Here is a 22,341-nt window from a genome sequence, read left to right as displayed (position 1 = left end):
AGGGAGGGACAACTGCCCAGCCTCTCTCTCTAGACCCAGAGGGCTTCCCTGGGAGGGAGGCAGCCTGAAAACAATGCTCGATATTACACAGGGACTGACCTAAGAATGAGCACCCAATCTGGATAGCAAACCCTGCCTTCAGGCATTGAGATTTATTGAAACACTACATACATATTAAAACATCTTTATATACATTTTCCCCATTAAAAGATTACAAATATACAAATTCTCTCAAAGTCAGCATCTTGTGTATTAGAAACAATTATAGAAAACCTATACCCTAATTCCAGCAATTAAATTGGTGTTTCCCATTTGCCAATAAAAAACTGGCACAATTCATCCAATTTCTCAAGTCCAGCTCCTGTCACTGAAACCACAGTATTCACATGGAACGTTTTTCCAAAGCAGCAGTGACACTCAGTTCTAAGGGGGGAAAAGATCTGCCTAAAGTTCTAAGAGCCTCATGATTGTTCAGGGAAAATTGGGAGTGGGGGGAATTACGTTCAACAATATTTTGATTATAAACTCCATAGTGGTCTTCTTTCTAAATAAGTAATGACAGATTAAATTGTCCTCTGGTCAGGGCAATGTAATAAACCCAGCTGAATGCGATAAATAATAGTTATATTTTTGTGTGTGTCACTATGAGAAAGGAGGTCCTTGAGCAACATTGTTGCACGTTGAGAATTTAGTCCCAGGAGAGAGCTCTCTGCACTCCCCATCAGATATGTAATGTGGACAGACACTGGGTGTAACCCTTTATCTTTATCCTTGTAGTCCAGAAAATTAGGGCCAAGATCTTTCTGACTGGGGACCAACTGAGTCCTTATTATAAGGGAAGCAAATGTTAATTGGCAAGTTGAGGCTGCCTAGGGAAGATGCATGCAGGAAAATAGAAGGGGCAAGACAAATATAAAGGCCATCTATTAGTTCCCAGGTCCTCTAAGAAGGCTCTCTTTCACAGAGTCCAGGTCACCATGGTACACGTCTTAGGGTGTGAAGGATTCATTCTGGTGTCAACATTCACTGTTTTCTGTTTTTTTCTGTAATGACACATTTTTTCTTCTCCTTCTCCTCCTCTAACCACACCTTTCACACCTAACCTCCTCTAACCACCCCTATCAACCCAGGAGGCTGCTAGGACAAAATGTCAAATATATAATGGAGGAAGTGAGCCTTCACGCAAGTACCCATGAGTTATTGTTGTAAACACTGCAGAATTAAGATTAGTGGCTAACCCAGGAAATAATACTAGGAAAGGAAAAAGATTTCCAGAGCCATGCAGTGGAAAGAACTGGAATCTCTGTCCATAATCTTAATGCACTGATTATGAAGGAAGGGGGGCAGGGATCATCCACATGAACATCGATTCCAACCTTCAATGCCAGAAACTTCTCAAGCAGTCTCAACATAGGTGCCATCAACCCTGATGGTGTTAGCTTTCCAAGTATCTGAAGATGCTTTGCTTCAATCCTGAAGTACTATCATCTGTTTTGAGGCGCTTAGGTGAAGGGGATGTCATTAAAGATGGACCCCTTCTCCTTACCTAGAGAGCAGAGAAAGAATCAGGATCAGCTCAAGACCCTCATACAAGTACTTACCTTCAATTAGCTCTTTAGGAACTCATAGTTAAATCATGGATGTTTAGGAAAAAAGAAAGAAATATAAACTTTCCAGGAAAGTTTCAAAGCTGATTACCTACTGGGGGTAGCAGTCCTCTTGTACCTTATGGGGAGTGCAAGATTAACCCTGCAGCATAAGCCTTTAAGTCAGAAATATCTATATTTTCTATTTAAAAATAAATAAATAAATCTTGCTGTGGAGAGCCACCAAACAAGTCCTCAAATTCCCTACCTGAGGCTTAGATGATTCCTTCGCTGACTCAGCCTTAACAGGAGAAAGTGTGTGGAAGACAAAGTTTCTTAAATTTCGGGGCGCACTGGGGTTGAGGTCAGAGAGGGCAGCCAGTTTCTGAAGCACGGCTTTGGGCTGGTTTAGCAGTGAGCCTGTCTTCAGCTGAAAAGAGAAGAGTCGTTTGGCATCAAATCCCAAGTGTCAAGGAAAGAATGAGAAGTCAGTCCTTCCCTGCCTCCCCCAGGTCTTGAGGGGACATATTCCTACCCCACTCAAGGAGAAAAGGAACAGCAAACTCCTTTGACATCTACTTTCATTTCCTGCAGCCACCTCCCTCCCCTTGACAATAGAGTATTCCCTTAGCCTGACCGGGACCTATATAAACTTGCAGATTATGACATCAGGTTAACAAAGTCCCCAACCAACCTGGTGAGCACTTTCTGGCCTGATGGCTTCAAAAGGATTTCTGAGTAAAGACTTTGGTTCTTGAATAACCACAGTGCAATTGGCTGAAAAGAAAAGACAGAGAGGCTTGTTCTGGGCAAAGCTAGGTAAATTAAACAAGCTAAGAAACCTGTAACTAAACTAAAGCTTAGGAACTCTGATTATTTTATAATGGTGACTTTAAACTATATTAAGTGGCTCCAAGAAGACAGACAACCAAGTTGGATATCGAAAAATAATTAACAGTAATAAGAAAAAACAAGAGTGACAAAAGTACGGAATAGTCTTTAAAAGCCTCAGCTCTGAGGGTGCCTGGGTGGCTCAGTCAGTTAAGTGTCTGACTTTGGTTCAGGTCATGATCTCACCATTCAGGAGTTCAAGCCCCACATCAGGCTCTGTGCTGACAGCTCAGAGCCTGGAGCCTGCTTTGGATTCTGTGTCTCCCTCTCTGCCCCTCTCTTGCTCGCACTCTGTCTCTCTCTCTCAAAAATAAATAAACATTAAAAAAAAAAATTAATAATAAAAAAAAAAAAAGCCAGAATTCCTACTCTGAGCTGCCTTAGAAGATAAAACCAGCTACATATACTCACAAGTACAATGTCCACTGTCAAATAGTCTAAGATCCAAGAACACTGTCTTTCCCATCTCTGAGGTGCCTCTTTAAGACAGTATTGGACAAAGGCCCATGCCTGAGCTGCAACAGCCCCTAAAGGTTGGAGTCACTTCCAAGGCTCCAACACCAACAATCCAGGGGGCTGGACACAGAGGAGGACCAAGAGCTCACCATTTTTCTGTAGTGCTTTGGCTGTAACTTTCTTGGCTAGCATCATAAACTGACTGTCTTCTCCAATTTCTTCTTCTTCAGCTGCAATTTTCCCCTGCTGTGCCTGAAAATAAAAATCAGACAACATTAAAAGAAGTCTACCACTTCCAGAAATATTTAGCATAGCCTGGACCTGAGATATCATTTGTTCTCCTTTTTGCAACCTTTGTTGATTTAGACAAAAAACTGATATTGGACAAACAAACATGAATTGAACTGCCCATGGTAATCTTCTCAAAGCATAAAAGAAAATTCAAGTATTAAAAGGGACAGCAATAAGTTAGTTGCCCAAGATTTCAAAACTATCCTGACAAGCGAGGTGAGTGGGTCTTTTCCTCCTTATAGAGTCAGAATAGGCGACTTTCCTGCAGACTTCCTACCTGGTCTCGAAGCCACTGCTCTCTTTCAATTCTTTCCTTCCTCCAATGGGCTTCTGTCTCATCAAGCTGCTCTTCAATCTGATCATCATCAGAGTCTCTGTGGAACAAGTCCATCTGGGAAGCATCATCTAAAGCAAACAGTTAAGGCTATCAGCATTCTGCAATCCCCATAGGATAAGGTGCCAGACAGACACAAATGAACTCATCATTTACCATATACCAATACAAGCTCGTCCCATTCACTAATAGAAAGTAAGTTCTAGCCAGGTCCTCCACAATAGACTGCTACAGTTTTGATTTCCACTCACAGTCTTAAACTGGACAAACATGTACATTGTACCATTTATTTCTAACAGCAACATCCAAGATACCTATGTTTTTCCATCGGAATTTCCTCATTCGTCCAGGACCATCACTGTGCAGATCCCCATCAGCAAGGTACCTCTCCTGGTATAAACGTAGCTGTCGCTTATCATCATCCAACATCGTTTTCCTGCAGGAAAAATATGGTGTACAAAACCAGGACCACTCCGGCTGATCGTAGGGCCTGACTTAAGAAACACCCCATTACTCAGAAGGACCTGTTGGGATACTGACATGTGTATTTTCTTGATTTGATTCTGCAGCTCCTCATCAGAAGGAAGTACTTCATCAATTTCTTCCTGTTCATATTCATCAATATCTTCCCCATCATACTCATCTTCACTTCCCACATCACTCCCTGACACTTCTGCCTCGTCCTCCAGGTATTTCTTCAATCTCCTAGAGAATAATTTTAAAGATTAGAAAATGCAATAATGAGGGGCGCCTGGGTGGTTCAGTCAGTTTAGCATCCAACTTCTGCTCAGGTCATGATCTCACGGTTCGTGAGTTCGAGCCCCACGTCAGGCTCTGTGCTGACAGCTCAGAGCCTGGAACCTGCTTCATATTCTGTGTTTCCCTCTCTCTCTGCCCCTCCCCTGCTCATACTCTGTCTCTCCCTCTCAAAAAAATAAACATTAAAAAAATTTAAGAAAATGCAACAATGAATACATACACAGATTATGGATGTAATGAGAAAAGCAGAACACAGAGCCACTTCTAATAATAATAAGCTTAAATTTATAATAATACATTTTGATAATACTTAAAGTCTATCATTTAATATATACTGTGTGCCAATAACTGTGCTTTACAAGCATCATAGCATTATCTCAGGAGGGAGTACTTTTATTTCCTTTAATTTGCAGTTGAATGAATTGAGATTCAGAGAGTAAATAAATTACCCAAAGTCACATAGCGAGGAGGCAGCAGAGCCTGGATTCAATCAGGTTCTTTAAAGCCAGAACTCCCAATCTCCTCTATACATTTGAAACATAACTGCTGGAAAGTTTGGATCATTCTGTTCTGTATTTAAGCTCACCAGTGTTAGGAGACAGTCTAGAGATGGTATGGAATAGAAAGGTAATAGACTGGGATCTCTTACAGCTACCACATCTGGACCCCCGAGTTAGAGACATGACTGAGGCTCAGAGTTACTGGTAAGCAAAGCCACTACTAGTAAGTTTTTGTGACTTCAGTTCCCATTGAGAACAAATCTGCTTTCACTTTGGGTTCAAAGTACTGCCATCTACAGTCATGAGTGTCAGAAGTTTGATGGCTTTCTGAAGGTTAATTTTTTTTAAGTTTATTTTTATTTATTTTAAGAGCAATAGAGAGCAAGCAGGAGAGGGGCAGAGAGAGAGAGAGAGAGAGGTAGAGAGAGAGAGAGAGAGAGGTAGAGAGAGAGAGAGAGAGAGAGAGAGAGAGAGAGAGAATCCCAAGCAGGCTCCACGCTGTCAGCACAGAGCCTGATGCAGGGCTCAAACTCTCGAACTATGAGATCATGACCCAGGCCAAAGTCAAGAGTCGGACACTTAACTGACTGAACCACCCAAGCGCCCTGAAGGCTGATTTTTATTAAAGACTTATGTTATTTTTTTTTTAAACTGAATTTCTCTAAATCCTAGGCTTCTAGGGAATTCCTTCAAGGGCTACCAGACACTAAGTTCCCCAACCTTCCCATCTACCCACTTTGAGCTGTTCAACTTTTAGCTGTCTTTCTAAGATTTCATTTGAACAAAGGACTCTACAGTTAAATAAGGTTTAAGAACAACCACCTTAGGGGCACCTGGGTGGCTCAGTCAGTTAAGTGTCCACCCTCAGCTCAGGTCATGATCTTCCGGTTCGTGAGTTCAAGCCCCACATTGGGCTCGAGCCTGCTTCCTATTCTGTGTGTCCTTCTCTCTCTGCCCCTCCCCCGCTTACACTCTGTCTCTCTCTTTCTCTCTCTCTCTCAAAAATAATAAACATAAAAAAATTTAGGGGTGCCTGGGTGGCTCAGTCAGTTAAGCATCTGACTAACCTTTGGCTCAGGTCACAATCTCGTGGTTCGTGAGTTCAAGTCCCGTGTCAGACTCTGTGAACAGCTCAGAGCCTGGAGCCTGCTTCGAATTCTGTGTCTCCCTCTCTTTTTGCTCCTCCCCCACTCACACTCTGCCTCTCTCTCTCTCAAAAATAAACATTAAAAAAAAAAAAAAGAACCACTGCTGTAGAAAAATCTATAGATGACCCAAAGCTGTATGAGATAGTTAACTTGACAGGTGAGAAATTAGAACCCCAAACTGACCTTAATAGAATGGAATGATGGGCTAGAAACAATAATTAAATCTAGTAGGGATCAATATGATATCCTGTATGTGAATTCCAAAAGTCATCCACATACAATATAATACTGATTACCTATTAAAATGGTCTTTATAAAACTTTTAACATCATGGGGAAATGCTTATGTATATCCTAAGTGGGGAAAAAAGATGAAAAATTATACATAAAAAAATTGCACAGATATCAACTATATGAAAATATATGCATAAAAATGGCTACAAAGCAATAACTACCATCAACACTTTCATTAAATATTCTGGATGGTGAACACAGATGACTTTTTATTTATATCTTTTTGTATTCTTTTAAATAAAATAAATGGTTTACTTTCATGATCAGAACAGCAAAACATTAAAAAAAATAAACAGGGAACCCATTTACCCAAGACTAGAATGAGGAAAACCTGAAATGACAGTAATTCAGAGGAAAAAAAAGACCCAGGAATTTTAGCTGTCTACTAGATCCTCAGGATCTACCGTGACTCAGCTCTTATAATCCCTGGTTACTTTACAAGCAGTATGCATCCAGAACAAGGGATGTGGTTGTAGCACTACATACAGCAGTAGTCACACCACACCTGAGGATAAAGAGAATACCCAGTACATGAGGAGTCTAGAAGCAATGTCATGTGAGAAATAGCAGTAGGAACTAGAGATATTTAGTATAGAAATCACTAAGGAGAACGTAACCATCTCTGAATACTCAAGTGATATCACATGAATGGGTTTTATTTAATCTGTGTTAATGCCTAAAAGCAATACAACCAAGCAAACATAGGTAAAACAGTGGCAAGCTACAATTTAACTGTTAGAACTTTCTCTAGCAATGGAAGGAATGGACAGAACACCTACATTTGCCTTTTCAACTTCTCAGACTGTTTTAGCTCTTCATCATCATCTTCATGGTCTTCCAGTGCCAGATGTTCATTATCAGAGTTACTGCGTTCATCCTGAAAAATCATAGAGTATCACACACAAAGTTAAACAGAATAAAACGTGTCCTCAACTAAAACAGGATTTATAAATTTCTGCCCAAATGTCTCATTCTAGGAAACTGCTTCTGCTAACATGACAAACAGAATTCTCAAGAACTCAGACTAGAAAAAAAAACATACAGCAGCAATACATGGAGTTCAGTTATGATTACTTTGTACCCTTCAAACTCACCTCATCGCTATCAAACTCATTATCATTTGGGACAAGCCGAAAGTCTCCAAATTCTTCCTCTTCCCCTTCTTCTTCTTCTTCCCTAAAATGCAAATCAAGAAATTAATAAATAAGATGTTGGAACCAAACAATAAGAAGTCAGCCAACTTAGGAACTGAAAATATTTTATTAGCACCAACAATCTCTTTAAGAAATAGGAAATAAGATACTTTGCCAAATTTAATTGTAATAAAACATACAACATAATCCCATTGTTGTCCAACCAACATCCAAAACTCCTTTCATCTTTCAAAACTGAAACTCTATGCCCTTTAATCAACAATTCTCCACTCTTCCCTCCCCTCACCAATTGGCATCCAACCCTTCTACTTTCTGCCTCTATGAATTTGACAACTCTAAGTACCTCATGTAAGTGGAATCCTACAATATTTGTATTTTGGGGACTGGCTTATTTCAATTACCATAATATCCTCAGGATTCAACCATGTTGTCCCATGTATCAGAATTTCCTTCCTTTTTAAGGTTGAATAATATTCCTGTGTGTCCACCACATTTTGTTTATCCATTTGGGATATCTCCATTTTTTTACTATGATGAATAATGCTACTGTGAACATGGGTGTACAAACACTTGAGACCCGATTTTCACTTCTTTTTTTTTTTTTAATTTTTTTTTTCAACGTTTTTTATTTATTTTTGGGACAGAGAGAGACAGAGCATGAACGGGGGAGGGGCAGAGAGAGAGGGAGACACAGAATCGGAAACAGGCTCCAGGCTCCGAGCCGTCAGCCCAGAGCCTGACGCGGGGCTCGAACTCACGGACCGCGAGATCGTGACCTGGCTGAAGTCGGACGCTTAACCGACTGCGCCACCCAGGCGCCCCCCGATTTTCACTTCTTTTGTGAATATACTTGGAATTGCTGGATCATATTCTATTTTTAGTTGAGGAAATGCCATTCTGATTTCCATAACAGCTTCAACATTTTATATTCCTACCAGCAGTGGGTAAGGGCTCCAATATCTCCATATCCTCACAAATACTACTTATTTTCTGGTTGGTGTTTTTTTTTTTAATAGTAGCCATCTAATGCATGTGAGGTAGTATCTTATTGTTTTGATTTGCATTTCCCTAAATATCAGTGTTGAACACTTTCATGTGCTTATTCTTGTCTTTTTTTTTTTTTTTTTTTTTTTTAAGAGAAATGTTTTGTTTAATGGTAAAGCTTAGCACACTTTTAGCACCAGGCAGGGCCTGAAGTCAAAGCAGCAGGGACAGGTAGGTGACCCCCATGGACCCTCACATGGCAAAGAGGATGAGGAAAGCGACTATCAGACAGAAGAACCCCATGCCCTCAGACACACCAAAGCCCAGAATGGCATAGAAGAACTGCTGCTTCAGAGATGGGTTCCTGGCATAGCCAATGATCAAACTGCCAAATGCCGTTCTGGTGCCAGCCCCTGAGCCAGCCACACTAACTGTGGCAGCCCCAGCGCCAATAAACTTGGCTACTGTGTCAATGTCCCAGGAAACAACACTGGTCTGGAACTCCCACTGGGCAACCTGGAGTGGGGAGCTGCTGTAGGATGACTGTGTAGATGGGATCACTGGCCTGCTCAAGGAGAAGGCAGACATAGGCCTGATTAGACCCGTTACAACAGCAGATCAGAGCTGGAAGAATAGGCAGCACCCGGTGGTCTACACTGTCTGCCTCCCAGCTTTACCTTTAGGTTTCTATGCTTGCCTTTTTTAACCCTGTTCTCCACCAACTAAATGAAAGCACTGTAATTTCCTTACTTTGCAAACAAGACTCAAACACACTGCAAGACTCTCGGACAGGATATGAAGCTCCTAAGATGACTCATTACTGTGGACCCCAGGATTTTACCAGACGACTGGGCCTTCTGAAGTTCCCTCCAATCACTGAGACTCACCTGTCTGTGGGGAAAGAGCCTGAGCAAAGAGCAAGGGCTTCTTCCATGGGATCACCCAAACTGTTCTCCTTTTCTTGCTTATTTAACTCTGATGGAGCCAGAGTAGAGGCATCTATATCACAACAATGAAAAAGATTTGTCACCAAGAAATAACAGCTTTATCCTCTTTCCCCAGCCATCTAAAGACATGCCAGCTCAATACAGTTATAAGGTAAGCTTGCCAAAAAGAGCTCACCATCCATTCATTCAACAAATCCTTATTTAGTACTTACTATGTGCCAGGCACCAGGGATACAGTAGTGAACAAAACAAAACTCCCAGCTCCCACATAGCTAACATTCTAGCATTGGGGAAAAAGGAGCATACAGGTGGAAACAAGTAAGCATTTGTATGAAATTTACTACACACCAACACTGTTCAAAGCTTTGCATACATATTAGCCATAAATGAGAAATCACATGGCAAAAGCTAGAGCAGTCTTTTTTTAATTTAATGTTTATTTATTTATTTTGAGAGAGAGAGAGAGAGAGAGAGAGAGAGAGAGAGAGAGAGAGCACACATGCAAGCAGGGGAAGGGCAGAGAAAGAGGGAGAGACAGAGAATCCCAAGCAGGCTGCAACCTGTCAGCACAAAGCCAGACCTCACGAACCGTGAGATCATGACTTGAGCCAAAATCAAGAGTTGGACACTCAACCAAATGAACCACCCAGGTGTACCAAAAGCTAAAGCAGTCTTAAGTTGACATTTTACCACCTTAAGAAAGTAAGGGCTCTAAATATCAGGAAGCTAAGAATTCAACCCGCACGTAAGAATCCATCATAGCCCTGTTTTCTGTGAACTCTTCACCCAAGAGTAACAGGCTTCTTTTCAAGGACACTGACTTAAGATATTTGGCTATGGAGAGCCTGATACTCTCTGTTGGATATTTACCCTGAGAAGTGAATTTTCCTGAACAAAGATTCAGAAGTTCTTCCAGGTTCTCTTTCTTGTCACTCTTCCTGGACAGAGTTTTTTCAGCTTGAGATGTGAACTTTCCAGTGCACAGATCCAATAGTTCGTCCATGTTAGCATCCATGGCATTCTCATCCATACTGGCCAATGGCAATCGAGGCTTCAGAGATTGGTACTGATTCCTGTGGTTTCTAACATTTAAGAACCTACAAGCACAATGAAGAATATAAGAAATTCCCTAGGGAAAAAACAAAGTAGTGTGTGAAAAATTTTGATGTTTCTAAAACTGAACTTAGAAGCTGAATCCCAAACCAGAAGACAGAGGATTCAAACTGAAGCCTTAGGATAATCTAAAATGGGAGGGAGTTTAATTAAAGAATAAATGATATTCGAAAGGTAAGGGTAAAGGATAATTTTTGGCTTCAGACGGTGCCAGAATAGAACTTGGTGTTATGTCCATGTAACGTGCCATGGGTGTCTCCATTCTCAATTCCACACAACAAGCCTACACGCAGCAGAATGGATACAGGAAGATTGATGCCCTTACAGGAGCTGTGCATTTCAAGTAAAGCAGAGATCGAAGGATCAGAATGGTAGCTAGGACTATTTACATTTTATTTTCTGGAGAGATTTTCTTCAGACTTGCAGAATGTAATACTAATGGTCTGTACACCTTCTCTTTCTCAGAAGAGAAAGCACAGATGGAGTGACAGAAGCTTACTTTATTTTTAAACAAAATTAAGCAGTACCCAGCACCATCCCACCCACAGAAACATAAAACTACCTACCCATCTGCATCCAACAGTTGGCTCTGAGTGTCATCTTCTAAACAGAACTGGAAGTCTCCTGCTCCCAGGAAAAGTGTCTTAGGCTCTGGGGAGGCGTTATACAGATCCTGGGAATCCTCTATGGGAAGTGAAGGCTCAGACAGCTTTCCTGAACTCTGGCACCAAAACAAAACCAAACAAAAACAAAACATTTTATAATTGTCATTCACTGTCATGACAACAACAGAAGTTGCTATTTGCAGTATTTCATCTACTCTAAGGCAATTGCAGTTGAGGAGGACAATGCATAGCCAAGGGAAGCATAAAGAAAAATACCTTCAAGAATGTAAGAACATTGGATGAGGATTGTTTTTAATACACAAAGGGGGTGGATTCTTTAAATTGAACATACATAATGTAGTGGGAGTTGGTTGGCTTGGACACACTTTATTTAGCAGTGTGGGAAGCAAAAGGGGGAGGAGATTAGAAAACCATCACCATCTTACCTTAGAAGCTGAGCTGACCAAACTGGCTCGAAATAGCCCAGGGGAAGGAGATCTGAATCCTCCTGCTGTGGGGAGAAAACTGGTCCCACGGCCTGTTTGTCTGTTGCAAGGCTGATAGGACGGAATCGTGGAGCCAATCAGCTCAAAGCTGCTATTGTGGCTGCTCTCCTTTGTTAGCAATGAGCATGAATCATCTTCATCTAAAGAAAGAGAAATCATTTTTAAGTACATGATTCCAGAAATAAGGTGGATTTGTTTAGGAAGAAGAATTGAGAATGTAAAGCTATCAGGTAACATCCATAGGCAAATCTCTCAAGTTCTATGTTCTAAAACATGAAGTTAAAGGTAAATTATAGTACTGAGATAGCATTATACAATCAAGATTTACCACTCTGAGCTAAGTGACCCCTGAAAGTTCCCATCTTTGTCTCACCCTGCCTAATGCCTATAATCACTCTTTCCATTATCCAATCATGTATACATCTTCTGTTCATCTACATATGATTGAAATGTTTCATGGTTCACTCATTCAACACACACTACTAAGGACCTAGTATGTGTCCATGGTCAATAACAAAGAAACTGAATGTAAGTTTTCCAAAACAGAATCAAGAAAATTGTTCTAATTCATAAGTTCCTTTCATCGCCACAAGTAAGAGTGAAGTCCACTAGAGCTCAAAAAAATGGAATCTTATGGAATTGTCCTTAAGTATCAAAGCTAGAGGAGATAAGAAAAGTCAAGTTCGGCACAAGAGTCACTACTTACCCAGTTTGCTAGGCCTTTTGCCTGAGATTTCATCTGTTTCTGATTTTTCTTCACTAGGAAAGTAACTACAAAATAAGAAGGTAAATTGTTTATCTGCTTCTGCTTCTAACAAGAGGGGCAAACCCAAGGGAATCTTATCTTTCCCTAAAGAGAATTACTTACCCCATCTTGGAAGAGTTGTCCTTAAATAGAAGTAAGGTAGAATCAGATGACAGAGGTTTGGGGACAGAGAGAAGGCCAACTGACTTGCCAATTTCACTACTGCCATCACTGTTTTCTTTATCCATTTCTTTCTCATCTTTGGTTTCTATTTCTTCACTACTGAGAAGGAATTCTGCAACCTTCATCAATCATGCCACCCAAAACCAAAGTAAAAAAATTTAAAAGCAAATATGTCGTTAGCATCATGCATGGCTGCTTGGTTATAGGTCACATCGTAAATCTGAAAAGGTAAACCCAAAGGAGACTTGGTCTGACCATCATCATTAACATAACTTTCCCTGACACTTCTAGAGCTCTTTTGTACTTTTTTACATTTTACCCTCCCCAAAGTGCTACAAGACTGAAAAAAGACCGAATTATCATTTTACTGAGGCAATGAGAGGTTAAATAACTAGCCTGAGGATGCAGGACAACTAGTGGCCTTAAACCAAACCTAGAGTATGACATGCTACGTGGTTCAGCCATTGCTTTCCTCTTCTTTACCCAGGGGTAAATATGAACCAACTCTTTCAAATGACTGCAGAGTTCAAACAAGGGGGGGTCTTCCTTTTATCTACCAAAAACTTCATCATCATCTACCCTAGGCAGAAGACAATAGTATAGAACAACGGCAAGAGCCCTTTTATAAATTTCCTCCTCAACCGAGAAAGAAATTAACTCAGGAAGGTCTCAGCCTGCCTGAGAATTTATTCCAGACCTCAACCTGACCAAGGTTGAGACTGCTTTTCATTCTGAATAGAGAAAACTTAAATAAACATCAAAGATAAAGGCATCTATTAATACAAAGCCATTTCCATTTTAGCCTTCTATTTCAGTGAGTAGACCAACAGGTAGAAGCTAAGGCTAGGCCTCTGGGAACTGCTGGTATCTAGAGGTGCTAACAGAACTGAATGCAAAGACTTCGGTACCTGTGAGTTACTTACACCATCTCTGCCCCTAAAATCTCTTATACAATTGAATGTGCTTACCTTACTTTACCTTACTCTTATTCAAATCTGATTTTCTCTTTCCCTTATCCATCCTAAACAAATAACAAAATGAAATAATTGTCAGAAACCTCCTGATTGCCTTCTTCTTCCTCCTCTTCTTCCTCTAGATCTCCTTCTTCCTCCTCTTCTCCATCTTCCTCAGACTCATCTGTCATTTCTTCCTCCTCTTCCTCTTCTTCAAATCCATCTTCATTATCTAACTTAAATAATGCTTGGCGCTTTCGGCGCTCCTCAAGCCTACGGAGTTTCATTGCTTCCTGCAGCTTAGCTTTCAGCACCTGAAGCTTTTCACCTGAACAGAAACAGGAAAAAATGCTTTAGACATAACGACCAACTACCTCCTGCAGTAATGGAAGTGTGCACTTCAGACAACCCCAGGAGTGTTCCAGTTACATCCCAAAAGGAAAATCCGAGACCTTATTACTCGAGGGTGTTACCTTAACAAATAAGGATTATTATGAACTAAAGAGAACTAACTTTTCATAGTTATGTTCTACACTCTGAGATAATATACTACACAGAGATTATAAAAGTTATTAAAGAGGACAAAAATGGGGTGCAAGAGTAGGACTCTGAAAGTCTCTGGCCCAGAAGCCATGAAGGACAACCTTGATAAATATACCTATATTAAAGAAAAAAAGAAGGGGCACCTGGGTGGCTCAGTCGGTTAAGCATCTGGCTTTGACTTTGTCTCAGGTCATGATCTCACGGTTCATGAGTTCAAGCCCTGCATCAGGCTGTCTGCTGTAAGCACAGAGCCTGCTTCTGATCTCTGTCTCCCTCTTTCTCTGCCCCTCCCTGCTTTCACGCTCTCTCTCTCAAAAATAAATAAACATTAAAAAAATTTTTTTAAAGAAAAAAAGAAACAACTCAAAAGTAAAATGGGCAAAGAATATGACCTGGTAGTTCACAGAAAAATTGAACATACATGGTTAGTGAACAAATTAAAAGTAACACTTAACCTCATTTCTTTTTTCCTTTCTTAAAGGTTTCATTTTTAGGTACTCTCTACACCCAACGTGCAGCTTAAACTCACAACCTCAAGATCAAGAGTCATACAGTCTCACAAAGGAATATTATGCAGCTGTTAAAAAACTCAAAAGCAATATAATGTGTATCCGAACTCTGAAGTTAGGAGGTCTGGATTAGGCTACTGGTTCTACTACTTATGAGCTGTGCAAACCTGAGTAAGTTGTCTAAATTCTTTATATATCAGTTTTCTCCTATATAAAATAAGAATACTAATGTTATTCACAGTAAAGCACCTAGAGCAATGCCTAGCAGAAAGTAAGTATCCAATGTCTGTCTGTCTGTCTGTCTCTCTCTCTCTCATGCCCACACCCACAATGGTGTACACATATGAATTTTCTTCCAAGGACACACAAGAAATTAACAGTTGCCTTTAGGAAGACTAATTTTTCATTTCATACTTTTTCCTCAGTGTCTCCATTTTCTATGTGATATATTATTTATACTTTTATTTTAATGTTTAGTTTTGAGAGAGAGAGGGACAGCATGAGGGGGAGAGGGGCAGAGAGAGAGGGAGACAGAAGATCTGAAGTGCACTCTGCCCTGACAGCAGAGAGCCCGATGTGGGGCTCATACTCAAGAACCATGAGATGATGACCTGAGTCAAACTCAGATGCTTAACCGACTGAGCCACCCAGGCGCCCCTGTCACTTGTACTTTCAAAGTACAACAGACATCTGGGAACAACAGACATTGTTAAAACAAAAAGGCAGATTACAAAGCAGAATGTACAATATGATTGCATTATTGTTTGTTTAAAAAAAATGTTTTTAAGGTTTATTTTTGAGAGAGAGAGAGAGACAGAGCACAAGTCAGGGAGGGCAGAGACAGAGAGAGAGACAGACAGACAGACAGACAGAATCTGAAGTGGGCTCCAGGCTCTGAGCTGTTAGCACAAGCCCAATGTGGGGTTTAAACTCACAAAGCACAAGATCATGACCTGAGCCGAAGTCAGAAGCTTAACTGACTGAGCCACCCAGGCGCCCGTTTGTTTTTAAAAACATATATATACACCTATGCAAAGAGATTAAAAGGATACACAATATAATTATAGAAGGTGTCTCTGATAGAGGATCACAGAAGTTTTTTTTTTTATTCTATATATTTTCTACAACAGACATTTACTGTTTTTTAATAAGACAAAAACTATTGGAAATAGTCATCTTATCACCTCCCACATCTAAGCAATGCTACATGTGAGTCATGCCAGAGGTACTGCTATCCAATCTTCAAACTGCCCAAGGAAAAAGATTCTAGAACTTTTCACTATAGGGTCTTCGGTAGCCATAAAGACCTGCCAGTGTACAAAGCATAAAGCACGCAAACGAAAACATGCACTCAAATACCTGGTTTTGTGTGGCTTGCTCCATCCAGCTTCTCAGCTGCCAAAGTCACAGGTACCACATCTGCCTTTAGCTCTTCCTTTCCATCAGTGCCCACGCCTTTCACTATGATGTTCACATTCATCTTCTGACCAGCCCTGGGTTTCACTGCTGGATTAGCATGCTTCCAGAAACGCTGTTTCAAGGCTTCCAGTTCTAGATCCAAACACCAACCAGTATGTCAGTGTGCCATGCTTGAACTCTTTCCTTTAAGATTCCAGTTAAGAATAGAACTACTCTACGACCCAGCAATTGTACTAGTTATTTATCCAAAGGATACAAAACTGCTGATTCGAAGGGGCACATGCACCCCAATGTTCATAGCAGTGTTATCAACAATAGCCAAATTATGGAAAATGCCCAAATGTCCATCGACTGATGAATGGATAAAGATATGGTGTGTATATGGGTGTATTTTCATGTATACACAATGTACACACACACACAATGTATACATACATATACACACACAGTGGAATATTACTTGGCAATCAAAAAGAATGAAATCTTGCTATTTGCAACAACATGGATGGAACTAGAATGTATTATGCTAAGCAATAGAAGTCAGGCAGAGAAAGACAAATATGATTTCACTCATATGTGGAATTGAAGAAACACAACAGATGAACATAGGGGAAGGGAAGGAAAAATAAGATAAAAACAGGGAGGCAAACCATAAGAGACTCTTAAATACAGAGAGCAAACTGAAGGTTGCTAGAGAGGAGGTAAAGGGGGGGGGGATGGGCTAAATAGGTGATGGGCATTAAGGAGGGCACGTATTGGGATAAGCACTGGGTGTCATATGTAACTGATGAATCACTGGGTTCCACTCCTGAAACCACTACTACACCGTATGTTAACTAACTTGAATTTAAATAAATAAATTTAAAATAATAAAAAAAAAAAGATTCCAGTTAATAATCAGTTTTTAAGCTCAACAAAGTTGGAGGGGGAAGAAAAATGCCCCAAAACACCAAAAACTCCTTTGCTACTAACACCTATATCCAATTCACGTAGCTTAACCCAAACTAATGAAATGTTACAATTATTCTACCTCTATATACTTCAAAAATCATTTTAGGGTAGACATTTACAACTGAAGTTTCTAAATGTGTGCAATTCTTAAAAAAAAAAAAAAAAGTATTATGCTGGTGGAACAAACACCATAATTACCAATCATTCAATGGCTTAATTTTTCATAGGTTTCAGCCTCTTTTTAAAAATTTTCTTATTTTGAACATTTCACTATTTAATAGTAATCTTACTAATATGAGCAAGGTCAATTTAAAAAGGGGGAAAAAAAATGGCAATCAATCCAGTGATGTAACTCATGTTGGTGAAACTGTTATACTAGTATAACCAGAAAGGAAATTCCACTTACAGGTGGCCTCTGAACCACACACCCAACTTGCATACAAAGGGGAATATACATATACCAGGAGCGGTAAGTTCAGTGGTCAAACGGCAACAGGAGCTCTATCCCCTCTTCTCCAATGCTATATAGTTCAAAATTTCCTTCTCCTTTCTCCCTCAGCTAGCTGCTACTGGGCACCATCACGCCTCTGTTTGCATCACACCACAGTGAGCTCTGTTTTAAGAGAGAGACAGTAATGAAGAGAAAAGATTCCTTCGGGGTTGAGGGATGCCTTCTCTTCCATAAAATGTCCAGGACACTCCAAGTTTGGTTCTTTTTCTTAAAAAATGCCCTCAAATCATATTGTAGTAGTTTTGTGGTTAGCAAAACTAGTTGTGGTTTTTCCTGCCCTAGAAGGGGATAGGACTGGAAGGAAGCCTTTCCATTCTGAGTCCCTAACGTTTTTTTTTTTTTTTTTTTTTAATGTGTATTTTATTTTTGAGATAGAGAGACAGAGCATGAGCAGGGGAGGGGCAGAGAGAGAGGGAGACACAGAATCTGAAGCAGGCTCCAGGCTCTGAGCTGTCAGCACAGAGCCAGACGCGGGGCTCAAACTCAAGAACCACGAGATCATGACCTGAGCCGAAGTTGGATGCTTAACTGACTGAGCCACCCAGGCACCCCTCTCTAACTTTATTAGTAGCAAAAAATCCAACACCAAAGGATAGTATGTTTATATCACAAACAAAAGTGCAAGGAGAGAAGATGTAGGTCTGTATCCTCTTTTATAGCAGTTCAGTAAGGCTGGAAGCAATGGGTAGTGGCAGTGGAAAGGGAACAGAAATAGGCAAGTCATTATTGGCACCAAAAGAATAAAAGAAATGGATGTGGAAGAAGATTTACTTGGGACCTAAAATGATAGTGAGGCAGAGGGGTTGCCTTCATTCTTATGGAGAAAGCCAGGCCCTAAAAGCTCTTCATCCCCAATGCACCACAGCACCTACTTTTGCCTTTTACTATATTGCTACTTCTTGCCTTTTACTATACTGCTCAACCATCTCCCTCCTCATCCTAGGATCTCTGTTCAGGCTCCTCTCCGTCCAACAGTCTTTGGCTAGCTCCTTTCATGTCCTCTCTAAGTGAAAAGTCTCTGCTCCAGCTCAGTGTCCATCAGCAGCCTGAATCTAAAACTGTTCTCATTCCCATTGTTCTTTGTCCAGAAAGTAGAGGAATTGAGGACAGAGACTTTCCCTACACTATTGCAGGAAACAGAAGTAATATATTTCTGGTACCCCGGAGTTTGGATCTATATGCATTTTTCTCATGGAAACCTTACTCCATGTGATATTAAGGAAATTAAGGTCTTTCTACTGCTTTTACTCTTAACCCCTTCCAATGTGTCCACCATACTAGCTGCTAGATTGTCCCAAAAATGAATATCTGATTGGGTCATTTCTTTTGCTAAAAATTTTTCAGTGGTCCTCTACTAACAAAAGGCAAAAGTCCAAGCTCTTAGCATGGCCTAAAAGCCTTGCATGATCTGGCCTCACTAGTTACCCATTCCCAAAATCCTTGCAATCTTCACCCTACCTCATCAGGATACCTTGTGTTTTCTCTTGCCTCTGTTGGGTCTTTTGTGGGTCTGTTCCCTCCACCAAGCAAGCCATTTCTCTACCTTGGTATCTCCTATTCAGCTTTCAAGAGTCAGCTCAGGTATCAGGTCCTTTCAGAAGCCTCCCTGACTCCCCACGAGGTACTCCAAGTGAGGTACCCTTTCTCTAGGCTCAGGGTATACACAGTCGTGTAATGGCCTGTTTGCCTGTCTTTCACTCCTATTAGACTCTAATTTCCTTGACAGCAGGGACTATGTCTTATATACACAGCATCTAACACCATGCTAAATGAAAGTTTATTACACAAATAAATAAAAGTTGATCCTAACTTCATACATATTATGGAACTGACTGGTCTGGAAACCCAACTTTCATGTCAAATACTATTTCTGAAGGAAAACATATTCTGAGTTAAAAACAAATGCCTACTATGTGCCAGGCACTGTGCTAGTTCCCTATATAAGCCAAGTGTAATATTGGAACAATTACCCGGCCTCTCCAAGCCTCCATCTCTTCATTGCAAAGTAATACCTGCAGCCATGAGAATTAAGAACAATAATAAAGAATCTATCAGTGTCTAATACAGTAGGTACTCAAAAAAAGGTTTCTTCTCTTTCCTGTCTCAGTTCAGGACTATTTAAAGAACATTGAGTTTCAGACAAAAAAAAATCTTGGGGGGGCACCTGGGTGGTTCAGTCGGTTGAGCATCTGACTTCAGCTCAGGTCATGATCTTACGGTTCACGAGTTTGAGCCCCGCCGTCAGGCTCACTGCTGTCAGCCTGTCAGCACAAGCCCACTTCAGATCTTCTGTCCCCCTCTCTGTGCTCCTCCTCTGCTTGCAGTCTCCCAAAAAATAAATATTAAAAAAAAAAAAAAATCTCAGGGCACCTGGGTGGGTCAGTCAGTTAAGTGACCGCCTCTTGATTTCAGCTCAGGTCATGATTTTATGGTTTATGAGATCGAGCTCTGTTGCTGGGCTCTGCGCTGACAGCATGGAGCCTGCTTGGGATTCTCTCTCTGAGCCCATTTCAGATCCTCTGTCCCCCTCTCTTTGCCCCCGCTGTGTGCTTTCTCTCTCAAAATAAATAAATAAATAAACTTAAAAATCTCCTATTTCTCTGCTAATGGATCTATGCTAGTTCTGTTAACAACCCTTCCAACCCATCTCCTATTCTGGTCAAATGGATTTATAACATCCTTCCAATAATACCATGCAGAACTCTTTCTGTCCCTTCCAAGAATGTCCTTCTCTCCACTTCCACAAAGCCCACCCATTCAATCAACAAAGACTCACTGAGCATATTTTACACACCAGATACTGTGGATAACAGAGCACCCACCAACCATAAGCTCTTATAGTTTTAATACAAATAATTTCACTAATAACATAAGTAGGAGCAAGCATTTGAATGCTTCTTTATGTTATCCATTTCTATGCATGATTTCAACAGATGTTCACTATAGCCCTATGAACCAGATATCCTTTAAAGAAAAAATTTTTAAAAAGGTGGCTCAGAGAGGTCAAATAGCATATTCAAAGTTAAACAGTAAATAGCACAACCCAGATTCAAACCTTGCTCTTGCTACAGAGCCTAAGCTCTTAATTATCATGCCAAACTGCCTCAATGCAGAGGAGAGAATATCCAATTCTATCTACTAGTCAGGAAGTCTACCTAATATGGTAATACTTGAGCTCTGTCTTGAAGGATCATTCATTCATTCATCACTCATCCAGTATAAATGCCTACAATGTGTCATCCTCTGCGGAAGCACCGGTGATAGAGTAGGGAACAAGCCAGAAGATCCCTATTCAAAGTATAAAGGGAAAGGCAGTGAACAAGTAATTACATCCACCTACACTTTAAGCCTTCTTTTAACCACCTATTGGGAGAAACTTATCCTTCCTCTAAACTGCCATAGCACTTTATTCTAAATGTTTCTTTCAGCAGAGACTATTTTTCCCTTTTCTTCATTTAATTTTTCCAATTATCAGTGATACATGCTCATTATAGAAGTCACTTTCCACTTTCTCTCTTGTATTACTGTTATTTGCATACTTATTATCTCCCCTACAAGAGTGTAAGTACCTTAAATGTACGATAAATATAACATTTCTCTTGGTATGCCCTACAGCACCTTGCATGTCGTGGATAGTTTAGTATTTCTTAAATGACGTGGGGAAAAAAGAAATTCAGTTTTGCAGACAATTTACTGAACCAAAATGTTTTCCTTTAACAGTAAAAACATGAATAATGCTTTTTTGAATGTCATACAATAACGCGACAGCAATGTACTTCTTTTGTATGTTAACCTATCAATAGGCTTCTATTTTAAACAAGGTTGAGGACATCCTGATGCCCTGCCAAATTTATCTAAATAGAATTGTACCCACATCTGGGTATCTATAGAGTAAGCTCATGTGTGCAGTTATTGGTTTCTCCTATGTTCCGTATCCCCAAATAGTAGCAAATAACAAAAAGCTGCCAGAACAAATCACTCTGGAGGCTCCCCACAACTCAAAGGATTACCTCTGTTGGTTTCAGGTTCTTCAAGTATCACAAAGGAGTCTTCATCAGCACCCAACCGAGGTTTAATGGAAACATCTACTCCCAGTTGCTTAAGTCTATCCAGAGTGAACCTCCTTGCTTTTTCAGGTGGCACAACTACTGATTTAGTTTGCTGCCTGGGCTCTTCCACCTTCTCATCTGCTTCTTCTGTTCTTTTCAGGCCTTCTTCTCCCTCCAGGGCACGCGGTTCAGGTGCCATAAGCCCTCCAGCCTGACACACCTCATTGTCCTCATTCCTGAGGAAGCTGGATTCCTGATGTGCCACTGAGCTGTCCTCAGGTGGAGGTCTGCCATCACCCTGCTTCTGTTTCTCCTGAATTTCTAGCTCTTCACTTCCCATCATATCCTTACTACAAGATTCCCCTGATCCAGTAGTGATCTGGGGTTCCTTTGAAACTGCAGGGAGTGCGTTAATTTCCAGTTCATGTCCCACACACACTGTCTGCTCAGAATCTTTGTTATGGTGGCCATTATTCATCTCACTTGTATTTACAGTGTCTACGGTTTCTTTGTGATGGTTTGATTGATACTTAGATGACCTAGAGAGGGGAAAATAAGCTCAAGTTGAAAATTATCCTAAGTGTGAAACTCTCATCTCAGCACATAATGAATCCATTATAACAGTTTTAAGAGACTGAGGAATCTGAACTTTCTTACATCAGATGTTTGCTACAAAACTGAAAATTTACAAAAATTATAATCTCAAGGAAAGAGAATTCTTACTTCAGTAGCGCCATGGCATTTCCCTGGCAAGTGGGCCGAGGTTTACGTTTGAAGAAATCATGAATGGTTTTATTCTCTGGCATATGATATGGAAGATTAAGTGCAGATTCTACAAAATGGAACAAAACAAGCAAATACACATACTGTATATTCTGAAATGTCACTTCATGTTCAGTCAACTAAACAGC

General features: G+C 40.4%; 2 protein-coding genes across 2 annotated transcripts in view; both read right to left on the bottom strand.

Moving 5' to 3' along the window:
• Positions 1-117: 117 nt before the first annotated feature.
• Positions 118-22,341, bottom strand: part of CLSPN (claspin) — a 31,414-nt gene continuing 9,190 nt past the window's right edge. The window contains exons 7-25 of the mRNA XM_049617529.1: positions 22,154-22,262; positions 21,392-21,969; positions 15,860-16,051; positions 13,553-13,776; positions 12,436-12,614; positions 12,274-12,338; positions 11,508-11,707; positions 11,023-11,177; positions 10,214-10,440; positions 9,284-9,395; positions 7,353-7,434; positions 7,038-7,135; positions 4,099-4,263; positions 3,873-3,994; positions 3,502-3,629; positions 3,083-3,185; positions 2,281-2,363; positions 1,855-2,016; positions 118-1,546 (exon numbers count right to left, since the gene is read on the bottom strand). Of these exons, the coding sequence (XP_049473486.1) occupies positions 1,436-1,546; positions 1,855-2,016; positions 2,281-2,363; positions 3,083-3,185; positions 3,502-3,629; positions 3,873-3,994; positions 4,099-4,263; positions 7,038-7,135; positions 7,353-7,434; positions 9,284-9,395; positions 10,214-10,440; positions 11,023-11,177; positions 11,508-11,707; positions 12,274-12,338; positions 12,436-12,614; positions 13,553-13,776; positions 15,860-16,051; positions 21,392-21,969; positions 22,154-22,262 (3,095 nt within the window). The 3' untranslated portion in view covers positions 118-1,435. The remainder of the gene's footprint in view (positions 1,547-1,854; positions 2,017-2,280; positions 2,364-3,082; positions 3,186-3,501; positions 3,630-3,872; positions 3,995-4,098; positions 4,264-7,037; positions 7,136-7,352; positions 7,435-9,283; positions 9,396-10,213; positions 10,441-11,022; positions 11,178-11,507; positions 11,708-12,273; positions 12,339-12,435; positions 12,615-13,552; positions 13,777-15,859; positions 16,052-21,391; positions 21,970-22,153; positions 22,263-22,341) is intronic.
• Positions 8,492-9,015, bottom strand: LOC125912786 (ATP synthase F(0) complex subunit C1, mitochondrial-like). The gene has a single exon (XM_049617528.1). It carries the CDS (start codon positions 8,982-8,984, stop codon positions 8,649-8,651), a length of 336 nt encoding a protein of 111 aa, XP_049473485.1. The 5' UTR covers positions 8,985-9,015; the 3' UTR covers positions 8,492-8,648.

The sequence above is a fragment of the Panthera uncia genome (assembly GCF_023721935.1).
Source record: "Panthera uncia isolate 11264 chromosome C1 unlocalized genomic scaffold, Puncia_PCG_1.0 HiC_scaffold_4, whole genome shotgun sequence".
Lineage (NCBI taxonomy): Eukaryota > Metazoa > Chordata > Mammalia > Carnivora > Felidae > Panthera > Panthera uncia.
This window is presented reverse-complemented; position numbering and strand designations above follow the sequence as displayed.